This window comes from Notothenia rossii (assembly GCF_949606895.1).
Source record: "Notothenia rossii genome assembly, chromosome: 5".
NCBI classification, from domain to species: domain Eukaryota; kingdom Metazoa; phylum Chordata; class Actinopteri; order Perciformes; family Nototheniidae; genus Notothenia; species Notothenia rossii.
In genome coordinates, this window is record NC_136903.1 from 56402432 (window position 1) to 56419441 (window position 17010).

Consider the following 17010-nt stretch of genomic DNA (forward strand, 5'->3'; position numbering starts at 1 on the left):
AACATGTTCTCTGTGAATACATTACTTTTAATAGTTTACAATACTGCAACTTTTACTTCACTGTGTGTGTGTGTGTGTGTGTGTGTGTGTGTGTGTGTGTGTGTGTGTGTGTGTGTGTGTGTGTGTGTGTGTGTGTGTGTGTGTGTGTGTGTGTGTGTGTGTGTGTGTGTGTGTGTGTGTGTGTGTGTGTGTGTGATGTCCCATTTGAACAATGACAAATATCCTCATGAATATTAAACACAACAACCTCTGAACATTACAAATATTCGCCTCAATTCAACCTGGAACCTCTCTCATATAATAATACAATACAAATTGTGTGTGTGTGTGTGTGTGTAGCTTCCAGTACTTTGTAAAGTTTTGTGTTCCTTTAACGTAGAATAAAATGAAATAAATTGGTAGGAGAGATAAAAAGAGGAAAAATTAGTAAATTAAATGGGGGGAAGTTGAGAAAAGAGGGACAATTAGGAGATAAACAGAAGATAAGTTGAAAGGACGTAGAAGGAAGACAAAAAAGAGTAGAGGAAGAGAGGAAACCATGAGAGGATGTTGTAAGCAGCATCTGACAGCATGCAGGAGAGGTGCAATGACTTTCATTTAAAACCATCCTGCCTTTACTCTCCCTGTCACACACATCCGTCACTTCTCCTTTCAACTTGCCGTTTTCATGCTGAGATGAAACGCTGCCCCACTAAAAATCTATAGAAAGTCGAGCTCAGTCAGAGGTTTCAAGTTTATTTCTGTCTAGAATTCATCATCTCTACATGCATATCAATCTCTCTTTTTCAACCGCTCACAAGTGTCAGTTAAGAAACACACAGATGTTCTCACTAACATTGAAACTAAAGGTAAAAGGTGTGCAAAAGAGAAAGAATAAAGGGATTCATTTACATTTGTCTGACGAACGTTTCTACAATACTGGCGGCTTCATCCCAGGTTCTACATGTGGGTGAAGATATGTACAGTATATGTGTTTGTATGTGTGTACTGCTGTCACTGTATGTGTGTCAAACTTAAACCCCTCAGCTGTGAGGCGGTAACCTGGGATAATCAGCATTTCCTTATAAATCCACTGGCACTAATTCTCCTGCAGATGAAATGCCAACACTTGGCGACGGGTGAAGAAACACCCCTTCAACTAATTACCCAAAAACTGTTTCGTGAGAGAGGGGGGTGGATAGAATGTCACCTGGGTTGGTCGCTTCTCTTCTTTTTTGATCCGTTAAATGTGCGTAGATTGACTTAAAATGGTGAACGTCTTTGATGTGGTTTTTACCCTAATGCCCTATTTGAAGGTCCACGTTTATCCAAAAAGACTGGGAGAAAGGTTTTATGTTACTTGAGAACTGTTACAGACATAAACTAAACATAAGCTGTACTATTCTGTAGGCTCATACTCTAAGTGCCTACTGCCTGAATCTGCTTTATGGTTTTCACTTTCTTTGCTTAATTTGTTCTGTTTTTAATTCAGCAGGTGAACCTATATGTTCATAAATTAGTGTGTGTGATCTTAACTGTGTGTATTAAACCAAAACTGAGCATTTTCTGTCAGCTCAGATTTTAGTTCTGCTTTTTTAAACTGTAGTATGTGCTCATGTGTTTCAGTGTTGGTGTATATACTGCCTGGATATGCTGAATGAAAGACAGATTTTCCTATCAATAAAAACATTCTTGATCCTACTTTAAATATCTTGGTTTCTTCTTTTCTATGGTAACATTGTTCTGTCACAATACATCTTATTTATATGTATTTTCTATTGTATTTATTTGCATTGCATTTGACATTGAGGTAATCCATAAATAACAGAAATGAATGGGGTTGATTTACTTTTGCATTATGATACTCAGATTCAGTTATTGATTACTCTTTTTTTTTACAGCTCACTAGCAATATATATTTAAAGTGACCCTCCCAACCTTGCATGCAATTAGGGGTAATGGCCGAATGCTGGTTTTGCTGTGATTGACCGGATGCAAAGTGAACATTACTAATTGAATAGAGTGTGTAGGGCTGAAATTGACATATTGCCCATCTTGCGCAACTTCCTGTGTCCATTATATGGTGCGAGAAAACACAAGCTTTACAAACTTTATGTTGCTCTACCAACTGCAGAACAAACAATGCAATTTTATTATTAATCGAATGCTCTTTCACACAATGCTGACTTCTTGACAGGAGGTGGAACAATGAATATGACCCACACACATTCACACAGCGTTCTTCTAAATCATTTCAGATATTTCAGATACATAGCAGAGTGTAAAAGTAGTCACCACAGAACTGCTCCATCACACGTCTGACACAGCAGCATCAAACAGCTGTGGTGGAGGACAACACAAGGTGTAAAAGAACAACATCAACATAAATTTGAATTTGGCAACATGACTAAACACACACCATCTGTTTGAAAGTGGTCCAGACTCTAATGTGTTTGTGAGTGATTGAAGGATAATCACTTGTTTTATTCATGCCATGATGGCTCTCTGATTTCTTGTTTCATTCAGTTGATCATGTCAGGTCTGCATTGAACACCCGATCACCACAGGAACACTTGGAAATCTCCTCGACATTTCTGTAATATAACTTTAAAATTCCTTATTGTCCCTTGCAGGTCATTTCTCAGAGTATTTATACCTACAGTATGAAAAAATGTAGACTGCCAGGTTGCGAAACCACAGACAAAATTCAACAATTTGAATCAATTTTAAAGGTCACTTCAGGACAACATTTTGACGAAGCATATAAATTAATGCTGTCAAAAGTATCGCGCTAATGGCGGTAATTCATTTTTTGAATTAATTGCGTTAAAATATTTAACGCATTTGCAGAATGGCCCGCCCCATACATCCCACCAGTGGCAGCGCCAGGGTGGGGTAGGCTACACCCATACCAAGAAATGGCTTAGCCCCACCATGAAAAATGATGTTAAAGTAAGCAAAATAAACTCGCGCCGAGAATTGCACAGACAGCAGTTAATAAGATTGATTTCAGTAACAACTTGTCTGGAAATACCGAAGACCAGAAACGGTTTTGAAAACTTTTGTCACGTAGTGATCGTCTTCTCAATAGAACATCTTTGATAATGTCTTCTGGCCAATCAGAATAAAGATAACGGCATGGTGTTGTTGCAGGAAGTCCCGACGGAGAATACTTTTGCTGAAGTACAGGGGTGCACATAACTGGTACGCAGGTTATGTGCGTAATCTGAAATGCGTACCGTCACTTGTGTCACAAAGCGCATTTGCGTACCGACGTACTTGTGAAGCTTTTCCAGAAGGCGGTTAGATCACCGGACGACAGGGTCGGTCTCCGTGTGCACAGACAGGGCTGCTGTTACCGTCGGTCTGTACAATGGAATAGGCTCTGTGAACAAGATGGCGTCAATATTTGAGAGAAATTGTTATTTTCTGTATATAGAAAAAGTGGTGTCTAGATCTTTCAGTTCATCTCATGAAAAATGGGAGCAAAAACAAAAGTGTTTCATTTATATTTTTGTTCAGTATATCTATCTATCTCTCTCTCTATCTATCGTATGTATATCGCTATCTACCCGCTCAACCACTCGTAGACCGGAAGTTTACAACCGCACACTCAATGAACCGGAAGTTGATAGACGCCATCTTGTGCAACTAGCCTATTGTGCCAAAACTACGCCAACCGGCTGCGGAGGGAGACTCCCCCCCTTCACTGGAGAACTGCGCTAAAACAGCTGATCACAACGTTCACACTCTGTGGTCACGAAGTACTCCACTAGCCCCAACCCCCCCGTCGACTTTCCTGAAGTACTCCCCCGTTGATGGAAATCAACAAGTAATGAATTAAGACCCCACGGTTTGATGATTGATAGGTGTGTGGGCTGTCTTTCATTTTGACACACAGAAAAATGTTACAATAAACGTATGTTAAATGGATATATCCCCTTCTTTCATTTATCTTTCCATTCCCACAACAATATACAGAATAAATATAAAGAAATGGCATATTTTGGACATAGTTCGAATGGTGATTAATCATGATTAATTAATTTTTAAGCTGTGATTAATCTGATTAAAAATTGTAATCGTTTGACAGCCCTAATATAAATAAAATGGCTTTAATGTAAAGTTGTACTAACTCTAAACATATAAACAGATGGGTTCAGTACAGACTCATTACAACATGCAGTTAAGGTATAACTCAACAAATTACCACACCCTGAAAAAAGTGGAAAAATTGTTTATGCCAAGAATAATTTTTTGCGGATTCCCAGATCCAAATGTTCTTGTTTTTGTTATTCATGACTTTATGATTCATCACAAATTTGTATGCAAAATCCATCTACTATTGTAAAAAAACGAATTAAAGTGCCACAAAATCAACAAATGGCTGCTGAAATATTAAACAACAAGCCGATGTGAGACGACGGTGAGGATGATAGATGGGCAGCATCATGTGTTTGCTAGTTCACCAGAGTCAACAGCCACCTGCTGCGGCTCTTACTTTGTTTCACTAATTATTTCTCTCATTTTACATGAATGCTTTAGTGGATGAGACTAAGTAATGATGAGAATGAGTGATAATGAAAGTAAAAAGTAAAAATTTAGCTTTCAGTGTTGACCTTATAAAACATGTCCAATATGTGCAACAGGTTGCCTTAGCTGTTGAAAGGGTTAATATCCCAGGGAAAAAATGATGTGATGTGAGCCTTTTAAAAAGGGGCCAAAAGCTGTGTGTTTTTACCAGCAGCATATTACGCCCATATTTACGCTTGAATTATTCACAACCTCTAGTAGCAGTAGTAATTATGATGATAGCAAATTATTCAGCGGACGATGGCAGAAATGATGCGTATGGCAGCGGGAGGTGAGGGTGCATGTGTCAAAAAACACATGACGTTCAAATGGCAGTAAATGTATACATTTTCATATACGTTAACGTGCTTGTGTTATGCCTGGCAATGTCACAAATAGATTTGCTTTATCCAAACCACAATTAAAGGTCCCATGTCCTGCATTTCCACTTATTACCCGTCCCCTTGTGTGTTATGTAGCTTTTTATGCATGTAAACGGTCTGCAAAGTCACAAACAATCAAAGTACACCACGTAGCGAGTAAAACTTTAACACAGAAAAGACCTCTCTATGCTGCCCCAGAACGCCTCGTTGGACATTTTTCTTTCTCAATTTATTCTTCCTGGGTATAGTGACGTAACGGGTATAGCTCCTCACACACCAGGATCCCTTGGCGTCCCTATCAAACGCAGTGGGGGCCCTTTAGCGTACATTTTCAACTATCAGGGAGTCCCATTGACTTGCATAGAGCTCCATGAACGCTGGTAATAGACGAGTTGGGATCGCGGAGAAATGCTCTCCGGAGACCCATTCTCACAGCGTTTATCAACCTTTTTCTTACTCAATATCAAGCCACACTTATTGTTTTTACTTCGGCTGTGAGTGTGTTTGTGTGCTTAGGCTGAGCTTCACGGTGTCGCAACCAGGAAACGACACCATTAATCCAGCTCACACTGTCCGCTCCTCACGGCAGCGAGCCCCGCAACGTCCCGCCAACACGGCACCCAGACCCAACGCAACATTCTCATCTATTTGTCATTACTGGTGTCATTTTCTGGTTGCTAACAAACGCCATTGTAAAACATAATCACTGATGTTCCGCTGTAACGTTGGAACTGACCAATCAGAGCACAGTGGGCTCACAGGGGGGGCAGGAGCTCCAACAATCTTTAGGAAAGAGAGTGAATACACATACTATACAGAGATGCTGCATGAGAAACCAATGTGAGTTTGGAAAATGGAACAATGTAAACCTATTCTAGTAGACCTCAACAATGGAATTATGATCAGTAGAAATGGCCATGACATGGGACCTGTAACCTTACCAGGTAGTTATGTACTGCTAATTGCCTATTTTCACAACATATAAGTTGTTTGGATTGGATAGGAAGTTTGGAGATTATTATGTATGGGTTTTATTATTATACTGTAGAAATTGTGACGATTGGTATACCATTGCTCACACAACTGGTTTGATGCTATTCTTATGTATTATAATTGTAGTTGTAGGGTTAGACCAGGGGTCTGCAACCTTTTTGACCAAAAGAGCCATTTTGCTCCTTTTTCCCCCAAATTTTTTTGTCTGGAGCCACAAAACCTATTTCATAGCTTGATAGCTAATAAAGTTGTATTTATTGTTATATCAGACAAAAACTACAGTTTTTTGGGATTTATTAGGCTATTTATTACATTATATAAAACTGTTAAACTCTAATAAGAAACAAAGAACTCCTATAAGGATAATAAAAAATAATACACAGGCCTACTTTAAAATAAATTAAACACAGCACTTGGGGAGTCATCTGCACATTTGAAGGATTTTTGTTTTTATTAAAATGGGCCCACTTTGAAATAAATCAGACATATAGCTGCACCCTAAAAATAGTTAAAGGTAGGGTGGGTAAGAATGGAGAAACCAGCTCGAGTGCGCTAGAATTTGAAAATACACAACCGGAAAAAATATGCTTCTTCCTTCAGACTTCCTCACAGAGCCCCTCCTCCAACATACACGAACGCGCACATGACCAATGAGGGCACGAGATAAATGTGTGCGCAGATAGAAGGCTGACAGGCTGACAGGCAGTTAGGCCATCCAGTTATTTTAGCCGGGCCGGCTCAGATGATTGGTCGTGCTTTTTACAGCGCTACGGCTTCCAGAGATTAATTTTTGTATGTATTTTTTGTCAAAGCATTTAATATATTCATTGCTATCGGGATGTTAAGAGCATTCCATGGAATATAACAAAAAGTGTTTTCTGACATAAATTAAATACCCCATTGAATTATGACTGAAGATCGTCAGCTGTCTTCCTCTCCGTGTTGTTCCCGTTGTTTCTCGATACGTAAAGGCTGCAGTGCAGCACCTTTGACAACTTCTCTCTACACATCAAACATACCGGAAAACCTTGCTGTGAAAGCATATAACTCTGTCCACACAGAATTAAATCCTGTGTTCCTCCGGTACATTTATTTGATTTATCCATAGTTCGCTCATCGAGCCGGGGGTCAGGTTATTCACCCGCAGGAAAAGGCGCTCGCGCGGGACCGTAGCAGGATGTGACGCATATTTTAGTTGAGCTAATTAAAACCGTTTTCTTTTTTATTTATGTGTCACAGTATCACCTCAAAATACAAAACATTTTCAACCATGCAACAAAATATAAATTGTCCTACAAATACTTTTATTTTATTTCCTTCTTATTTTTTGTCTAAGCTCAAGGGAGCCAGAGCAGAGGGCTTAAAGGGCCGCATGCGGCCCGTGGGCCGCGGGTTGCCGACCCCTGGGTTAGGGTTAGGGTTAGGGTCCCACATCAATAAGTAAAGTTGGAAGACTTTTGACCCACCTGTGTCGTGTTGTTTCCCAGCCAGTCTTGTTTGATAGGAGGGGAGGATTTCCAGTTTCACCAGTTCTGATGTGCTTGCTATGAGCTGTGTTGCCTCCAGGACCGTACAGTGTTCTGTCGACGTCCCGTCTATGGCGAGCAGATGATCCCCAGCATGCAACGCTCCACATCTGGAACAACACAGACGCAGGGACAATAAGGACTACGGTATCTTATCACAACAAAACACAGGAGAAGGAAATACCGTTGATTTGCCATTCCAGGAATACTTCGCCTCGTTTTTTTTCTGTTTGAATATCTTTCTGTATGCAGTATACCAGTGCAGTTGGTCATTTTAGAGCTTGTGCATCACGGACACAGAATTCAAGTGCTTAATGTATATTTTAGAGCCAGACTGAGGTGCTGGGAAATACCTTGTCTGCTACCCTCTGTATTAGTTATTAGGCTGAAAGAACAGGCTATGTGTTTGTCTGTCTGTGCGTGAAAGTGTGTTCGAGGGAATAGAATAGAATTGGGAGGGATGAAACCCTCTTTAATGATCACACATGCAGAGCACACAGCACACACAGTGAAATGTGTTCTCTGCATTTAACCCATCCTAGTATTAGGAGCAGTGGGCAGCTATTGCACACCGCCCGGGGAGCAATGGGAGTGAAGGGGGATGTCCGGTGCCTTGCTCAAGGGCACCACGGCAGGGCAGGAGGTGAACTGGGACCTCTCCAAGTAGCAGTCCACACTCCATATCTTTTAGGTCTGGTTGGGGACTTGAACCAGCGACCCTACAGCTCCCAGTCCAAGTCCCTACTGAGCCACTGCCGGACAAGAGAGGGAGAATACATTGAATACATATGCAATTGATGCATAAACAGTATGTAAGACTACTGCACGGGTTTCAGAATTGGGAAGGGTAAAACAAATGCTACTTGCTGTCGTCAAACATATTTATATCACATTTTTATATCACACATTCCTCTTTGTTACAGAGCTTTGTCAGGCCATCTGCCTCTAATCAAGCTTAAAGAGCCTGTGACACGAACCCAACAACTGTTGTGCAATGAAATAGTGGGCTACTAGTAATCTCGAACCGTCAGTTTAAACAAGAAAAAGCGATACCGTTCCGATAAATATCAATAATTTCGAACATCGCGGGAAAATTCCTTCGACTCATTTTGAGGTTTTGGGGGAAGCCGGAAGTGACGTCAATGCGGGAACGCTTCACTGTGCGGCGAGAGAGCCAAACACGGACAAAGTGTGTTGTCATGCGTAGAAATGGTGAATTACTGAGTTTAGGCACGTTAATAACGTTTTAATGAAGTTGACTACAGTATATTCATATTTGTCAGTGCTTTCATGTCAATTCGGCGAACATAAACATAAATGATTGTGGTGAAGATGATGATTAAATTAGGATTAAAAATCGGTAGTGAGAGCTGCTGAATTTCCTCCCGTCGGATGTGATATAAAAAAAAATCGATTATTTTTGTAAACTCAAGTGGATGAAACTACATTTATTTGTGCTTTTATGTCAATTCGGCGAACATATGATACATTAAATCAGGGGTCACCAAACTTTTTTCCCTGGGGGCCACATTATTGTTCCTGACTGTGATGGGGGGCTGGGGACGAGTCAGCTCATTGTGTAGAAGAGATTACTAGCCCGGCACAGCCATCCCCACTACTACTTCCACACTACTATATCAACACTTGATTCCTGTCACATATTTGTTTACCATCTTTACTAGTGGTTTACAAAAGTAGCAATTGAGTCTTCACACTTTGCTTTAATTTGAAATACCACAGATATTCCATTTATTTGTTTTCTAATAAAAATAACATCAAAGCTGTCAAGGTAAGAAACATCTGCCTAGTTGAGGTAATTGACACTGGCAAAGGTGAGTTCAAAATTATAAATTATAGGTAGGCCTGATGATGATGATAATGATAATAATAATAATAATAATAATAATAATAATAATAATAATAATAATAATTGTGTGCAGCACTTAATAAAGGTCAAATAAATAGGCCTATAAAATAAATAAATAAATAAAAAACATCAAAATTATAATAACATGAGTAGGCTAATAGAACTAGCCAACTCTTATGCCTATCCAGGTGAGCATGTTCAGTTAACATTTTGTTTAGGTCAAGGTGAAAAGGACATGAGCAGTGTAGGCTCAAAACTAAAGCACAACAATAATACAGAATAATGGCAATCAAAATCAGTAGCCAATATGTAGGTGAGCTGGATTTGTACTTGTTGATGAATTGTGCTGTCTTTGGGATGGGGTCAGCAACAGCAATCTCCTCTCCTCACTTCAGAGTGCCTTCTCTGGCATGGAGGGATGACGGATTGAACACAAGAAGCACCATATTCAGTAAATGGAAAGACATGCTGCTGTCTGCATTTCTCTGTGACATAATTTTACAACATATGTAGCAAATTAAAAAGAGCCTTCACATTTCAGATTTATAGCAATTAAAATCAGTAATTGTTAAAATCAGTGTGCTTACCGTATCAGTGTGAACTGTGTGTTTGCTTCTGGCTGATGAGAAGTTCAATGTCTGGTTGCAGTCTAGTGGTAGCCAGTCTCAAGGTCTGATGCAAGTGTTTATCTGTGAGTCTGTTCCTTGTTGTATTCTTGGTTTGCTTCATGCGGGAAAAGGTTTGCTCACAGATGTAGGTGCTGCCAAAAACTGTGGACATCTTCATTGCATGCTGTTTGATGTTTGGGTAGGTTTCCTCTGGGAGCGAAGCATAGAACTCAATGTGACTGTCAGGCTTGAACGCGTCTTTAAGGATATCACAATTCTGCAACTCGGCTAGTTCAAACTGAAGAGAGGGATGGGCATCATTTATGTCGGCAGCAAAGGGGTTCTGGAACAAACGTATTGCTTTACCGTTGACATGAAGCTCACGGAACCGCACACTGAACTTCCCCTGCAGCATTTCCAGTGCACCCTTGCACTTTTCGACTGGGAATGGGACAGGTGGTTTCTTAGCGCAGTAGCTCTGGGTGGCAGGGAGATGCGTAAAGTCCAGCTTTTCGACCTGTCTCACAAGTAGCACTAGTTTGACCTCGAACGCTTTGATGTGGGAATACAGTTCACTGATTAGCTTCCCTTTGCCTTGGAGCCGCACGTTAAGGTAGTTCAACATTTCAGTCACATCTGTTAAAAATGCGAGGTCCCATTTCCATTCTGGCTCGGTCAGCTCTCGTACCGTTTCACCTTTAGACTGCAGGAAGGTGTAGATTTCGGGTAGCAGGTCGTAGAAACGGCGCAACACTTTGCCTCGGCTTAACCACCAGATTTCTGTGTAGTACAGCACATCCTCGTAGGCAGACTCAAGCTCGGAGAGGAAGGCCTGGAACTGTCTGTGTTTCAGACCATTTTTTCGGATGTAGTTGACACAGTGCACAACCACCTTCATGACAGACGCCCACTTCAAAACTTTGCAGCATAGGGCTTGCTGGTGAATCAGACAGTGGACTTGTAGTGGGGGGGTGAGACCTCGTTCCTCGAATTCGCTGTTCAAGCGCCCTACTAGCCCCCTTGTCGGGCCAACCATACTAGGTGCGCCATCCGTAGTGATGCTGGCAAATTTACACCAGTCTAGACCCAACTCTTCCATTGTTTTGCACACTTGGACAAAAATATCCTCTCCTGTTGTAGTTCCTTTGAGGCTTTTTAGTGCTGCCAGCTCCTCAGACACTTCAAAGCTTTCGCTAATCCCACGAATAAAAATGAGCAGTTGTGCTGTGTCCTGCACATCATTGCTCTCATCCATGACCAAAGCAAAAAACTTGAATTGTGACGCTTTCTCGTTCAGCTGCTCATAAACGTTGTCCCCCAATTCTTTTACTCGCCTGGTCATAGTAGTCGCGGAGAGATTCACACCGTTGACTGCCTCTCTCTTGTCGGGACACACCTCCTCGGCCACAGCAAGGATGCATTGTTTAACAAAGTCCCCATCAGTGAAGGGCTTCCCATGGGTAGCTAGTATGTGAGCTACCTTGAAGCTAGCTCGAACAGCAGCCTGGTTTACCTGGGTTTGGCGAATGAATGTTTGTTGTTGTGCTGCCAGTCCACCTTTCATTCTGCGAATTCTGTCTGCTCTTGCTTGCCCTCGCAAGCTAGCAAAGTCACTGTGGTGGGTTTCGTGGTGACGACGAAGATTATATTCCTTGAAAACCGCCACACTCTCTTTACAGATAATGCAAACGGCACGGTCCTTATACTGAACAAAAAAATTGTCGTTGGTCCACTGTTCTTTGAAAATTCTGCACTCTCTATCAACTTTTTGTTTAACGTTAACGTTAGCCATTTTTGCTGTCCTGAACACTGACAGTTCTCTACGTGTGTGTTGTCTGTCACTCACTTGATCTCCATCATGTCGGATGACGACAATTCGGCAAATATAGTGCATTTTATTTTATAACTAAATATAATTTTTTTAGCTGAAACAAAATCAACAAAATACCAAACGCAGACATGTTATTATTTTCCAAAAATCAATTTGAAAAAAATAAGCCATGACGACTTTTGGGGATTTGCCTCATAGGGCCGGTTCAAGTAGTGGGGGGCAGAGGGGGTGGTTAAAGGGGGGTGGCGGGCCAGATCCGGCCCCCGGGCCGTAGTTTGGTGACCCCTGCATTAAATGATGGTGAGGATGATGATTTAAAAATCTTTTGTTTGAGCCGGTCTGCATTTCCTGATGAGAAAACAAACCTTAGCTTTTTGTAGTTGCAGTCAGTGGTGTAGTGGGCGTTGGACGCGGGGGTACGCCGTACCCCCACTTATTTGAAGCATGATTTCTTTTTTTAATAGTCTAATACATCTAAAATCATTGCCAGTGTTATCAGTTGCAAGTGTGTGTTTGTTGTAATAATGACGAAAACATAATAGGCAGATTTCACAGTAATTATAATAAAAACGTAGCTCAAGCATTTATGCAACTTGATTTTAAGCGTGTGTGTGTGAGGGGCAGATCCGTGTGTGTAGGCTGACCAGGTGTCCCGCACTGTGTCCCGCACACAGCATTTTTATTATTTGTCCCGCGTCCCACACATTGAGACTATGTCCCGCATTTGAGTGATAGTCGCGCAGAAAGGCCGGATCGGTTTGCTGACAGCCGGCACCGCCCTTTATTATTATATTATCTAAACGGCATCATGTAAGTTGCGCTGACAGGCGACACAGAGGTCCCCAAGTTTTTTTTTACCACAATGTTGGGGAAATTAATGGATAAAATGCACGGATTATTATTATTATTATTATTATTATTATTATTATTATTATTATTCCCACTCCGATCGGGACACTAGGTCCACCGTTTCCCCGCAGAGAGGCTCCCCCCGTTGACAGTTTACGTGGGCTGGGCTGGGTGCAGTGGCGGACTGGCCATCGGGATGAATCCCGATTGACCGGTACCGAAGTGGGCCGGTCGGATAAGTCACTAGCACATCCCCCACTCCCCCCGTTGACAATTTACTAGTTGTACCGAAGTGGGCCGGTCGAGAGTCCCGGGCTGATTTTTAGTCCCAGTCCACCATTGGCTACATGACCGTATGATCGCCCAAAAAGGAATTAGGTGCGTCAATATGGATATTGACGCACCTAATTCCTAAACTTCTAACAGATACAAAATAAACCGATCCTTCAGCCTCATATGAGCTCTCAGACACGTTCAAAATTAAACTGTGATCGCTGTCTGAGCTTGCTGCTGTGTGCGCCATCATGCGTTTACATGCAGATGCTGGGATCCTGAACGGTGCAGCTGGAGCGCTGTGCCCGCATTGACGTCACCCATAATTTGGCGGGACTTGAAGAATCCCCGAGAAGATCCAGGAAATGGTCAACATTGAAGGGCAGATTAACGGTTATCAAAGTACAAATATCCAAAATCAGTTCAGTAACGGTTTTCAAGGGGACAATATTTACTCAAATTGATGGGTTTGGATGATGGGGGAAAATCGTGTCACATGCTCTTTAAAACAACAACTATTATGATATAAGATTAACATGAATAAATAAGGCAGATTGACTTAATATTAATGCATTTAACCCTCATTTCAATCACATTTACTTTCATAAAGTGCTGTCCTTTACTACTTTAGCGTTGTTTGATGTAAAATGTTGTTTCAGGAGAATAGGGTAATGACGCTGTGAATCCATATGCAGTAAGAATACATTTTCCCTGAAAAATATTTTGGAGTTTCTTTCTGGCTTCATGTGACCTTCACCACACTCAGCCTGCCTGTAGCCTGAGAATTAAAAACCAGAAGCAGAATAAAAACTATGTTCAAACCTTGAACATTGACTCTTAACGACTTGGGATTTATCTCATCTTGAATATATCAAGGTCAAACTGCAGGGGTGCAGTTTGACAGGTGCATGTGGAAATCTGTGTGTCTGTGTGTTTGTTTGAGTGTCTGAGTGTGTTTATGTGTGTGTGTGTGTGTGTGTGTGTGTGTGTGTGTGTGTGTGTGTGTGTGTGTGTGTGTGTGTGTGTGTGTGTGTGTGCGTGCGTGCGTGCGTGCGTGCGTGCGTGCGTGCGTGCGTGCGTGCGTGCGTGCGTGCGTGCGTGCGTGCGTGCGTGCGTGTGTACCTGTCCACCACGCTGCCAGGTTTAACCCGGTCGATGACGATGACCTGCTTATTCCGATGATTGGCCGATGTCAGCGTGATGCCCAGCGTTGCTCCCGGCGACTTCACTATTTCCACCAACAGCGGCCCGGAGGCATTCGTTACTGTGTCTGAGTGGGAGAGTCAAAATGAATTATTATGCCCTTAACTCTGATCTGATGCTCCTGTGATATGACAGAACAACATTCTGTTACATTTTACATTCTGTATCACCAACATTAATAGTACACCAGCTTGAGGCAAAAATGCCTTTGAAAGCAATGACTATCAGAAGTGATGACCGAGGGATTCTTAATGTTAAAATGAGCATTTAAATTGAGCAGTTTACCCAAAAAAAGGCAGAGCTCAGCCTGAGGTAACAGACAATACCAACACATGGAAAAAACACATCCAATTTTGAATAGAGTGGTGCAGGCATGACGTATTTGTTAAGACTGGACAAATGTTGGCAACGCAACGTGGTGATGAAAAGCTGGTTCGAGGGGCCCCCAGTGATTGTTTGCCTAGGGCCCCCACAGACTCTAGAATTGGCATTGTGTGGTGTGTGTGTGTGTGTCTCACCCATGATAGTGATGTCATACTCTATCTGGAACAGGGCTTCCTGGCCACACTGAGCCAACACGCTGAGAGCGTCGCAGTGGTTGGCGTTGTGGAGCGGGACGCCGTCCACGCTGAGGAGACGATCCCCGGGGCGCAGAGTTCCCTCCCTGAACACACAGACAATCAACATGTATCTGAAGGTAAAATACAATATTTAATGAAAAAACAGTTAAAAGACAAGAACTCAGAAACACAGACAAACTCAAAATATTCTAGCAAATTAGAGCTGCACGATTTGGAAAAAATATTTATTACGATGTGATCAATTGTTATATGATTCACAATACTGAAAAGATGGATAATTTTTGCATCGTTATTCTCATTATCATTGAAAGATATATTTTAAATTATCAGACGTTTTCTTAAATCTGTAAAACACAATTTGTAAGCAGGGACATCTCTGCAGCACCACAAAACAAATATTGCGTATTTGAATATTAGGGCAGATCTTTCTGAGATATGACGAAAAGTGATTTAATTTTCGATTAATTCTGAGAAAAAAACAATCTGAATTTTGAAATTAAAGTAAGAATTCTGAGAGAAAACTTGATCTTTGATCTAAATTGTGAGGTCGTTAGTGAGAATTCTTAAGTAAAAATTCTGACTTTTCCCTCAGAATTTCTACTTTTGGTCAGATCCCATAAAAAAAATTAACCTAAACCTATTCTGTCAATATAACACTAACAGAATTGATAATTTTAGCACACATAAACAAACTTTGTGGAGTACTACATTTGAACTTTTGTATTTCCCCTTTAAGTGATTCATCACAAAAAAAAAATTCTCCGCTTTTTCACTCATTGCTATCTCCACTGTATATGGGTTGAATGCATCTTATTTGTATGATTCCGTAACATATCTTATACAATGACAAAGTACATTTCTTCACGTAAAATTATGAAAACAATTGTACACAACTCTAACGAGGGGGGGGGGGGGGGGGGAGAGAGAGAGAGAGAGAGAGAGAGAGAGAAAAAGCACGCTCGTGAACTGTTAGCACCGGTGTTATGCCGTGTTATGCATGCCGACTGCACCTTGCGGGAGTGCGCACAAAAACTCCCAGATATCAAGGGCCGTGTAGGCCAAAATTCAAACTAACCTCGCGCACACACTACTGAAAACATCTGGCCTTGCACACACACTACTGAAATACTCTCACATTGACTAGTGAACACCTCACACACACACAAATGAACATTAAACCTCACACAGTTAATATTGCAAATTAACCTTACACACACACAACTGAAAATGAACCTCAAACACACACTATAGAAATACTCTCACATTCACTAGTGAACACCTCGCATATACATCTGAAACTTAAACCTCACACACACGCAACTGAAAATTAACCTTACACACACACACACACACACACACACACACACACACACACACACACACACACACACACACACACACACACACACACACACACACACACACACACACACACACACACACACACACACACACACACACACACACACACACACACACACACACACACACACACACACACTCCTGAAAACATTTTATTGAAAGGTTCTCAGTAGGGAATGTAAATGTGTTTCACCTATGTGTGTGAGGGGGATTCTTGCTGTAACGGAAGTCATTGTAATGAAACGGAAGTAACAAAGAACAATGCTGCAGTGATACAGTAGGTGGCGATAATTCTCCTCTATTCTGTTTAGAAGTCGCCATTAAAGAAGAAGAATGAAACAGAAGGTCCAATTCAGCATGGATTTATAGAGAAACAGACCCTGAACCGAGCAGTCTACAAACTGAGACGGTCTGGCCTATGGAGGTGTTCTTGTTTACATATAGGCCTACGTATAAGACATAGTATATACACGTTCTCCTGGCGAGACCTCAAATAATCTTTGTAATATCTATCAAACTATAGATCCTACACATCCACTGGACGTGGATTCTAAAAGTACAATATACACTTCTCGCTAGAAATCGAATCAAAAAGCATTTTAATGGCCAAACTATCCTACAATTCAGGATTTTCCAGAGAGGGTTATTTCTGAATATACGACCCACCGGAGCGTTTGCAGTCAACGGGAGTAATAGAGGTCCAAAACTTTAAAACGTGATTATAGGTCGTAATAAGCGCTTGAACAATCAACCTAAATGTTTTCGGATTTCACATCACAAAAAACACCATATCCCAACGTGCATTGCGGCTAAAACATCCAGTAACCAAGCTTCAACGATAGCTGAGGATCATCGGTAGTTCGATGTTTTAGCCTGTCAAACCTCTGAAAAAATAAATGTGTGTCTCTCAGAATCGAAAGGGAAAAATCTATGGGAAAAACATAAAAGCAGTGTACCCAATTGAAACCAATTAATGTTGTGTA

At 41.4% G+C, this 17010-nt stretch overlaps 1 protein-coding gene across 6 annotated transcripts in view; it reads right to left on the minus strand.

Moving 5' to 3' along the window:
* Positions 1 to 17010, minus strand: part of LOC307040641 (glutamate receptor-interacting protein 2-like) — a 235991-nt gene that overhangs the window by 82356 nt on the left and 136625 nt on the right. For all 6 annotated transcript variants that reach the window (XM_079683688.1, XM_079683687.1, XM_079683686.1 and 3 more), the window contains 3 exons: positions 14603 to 14748; positions 14004 to 14151; positions 7394 to 7563 (listed from right to left, as the gene is read on the minus strand). In XM_079683688.1, the coding sequence (XP_079539814.1) occupies positions 7394 to 7563; positions 14004 to 14151; positions 14603 to 14748 (464 nt within the window). The remainder of the gene's footprint in view (positions 1 to 7393; positions 7564 to 14003; positions 14152 to 14602; positions 14749 to 17010) is intronic.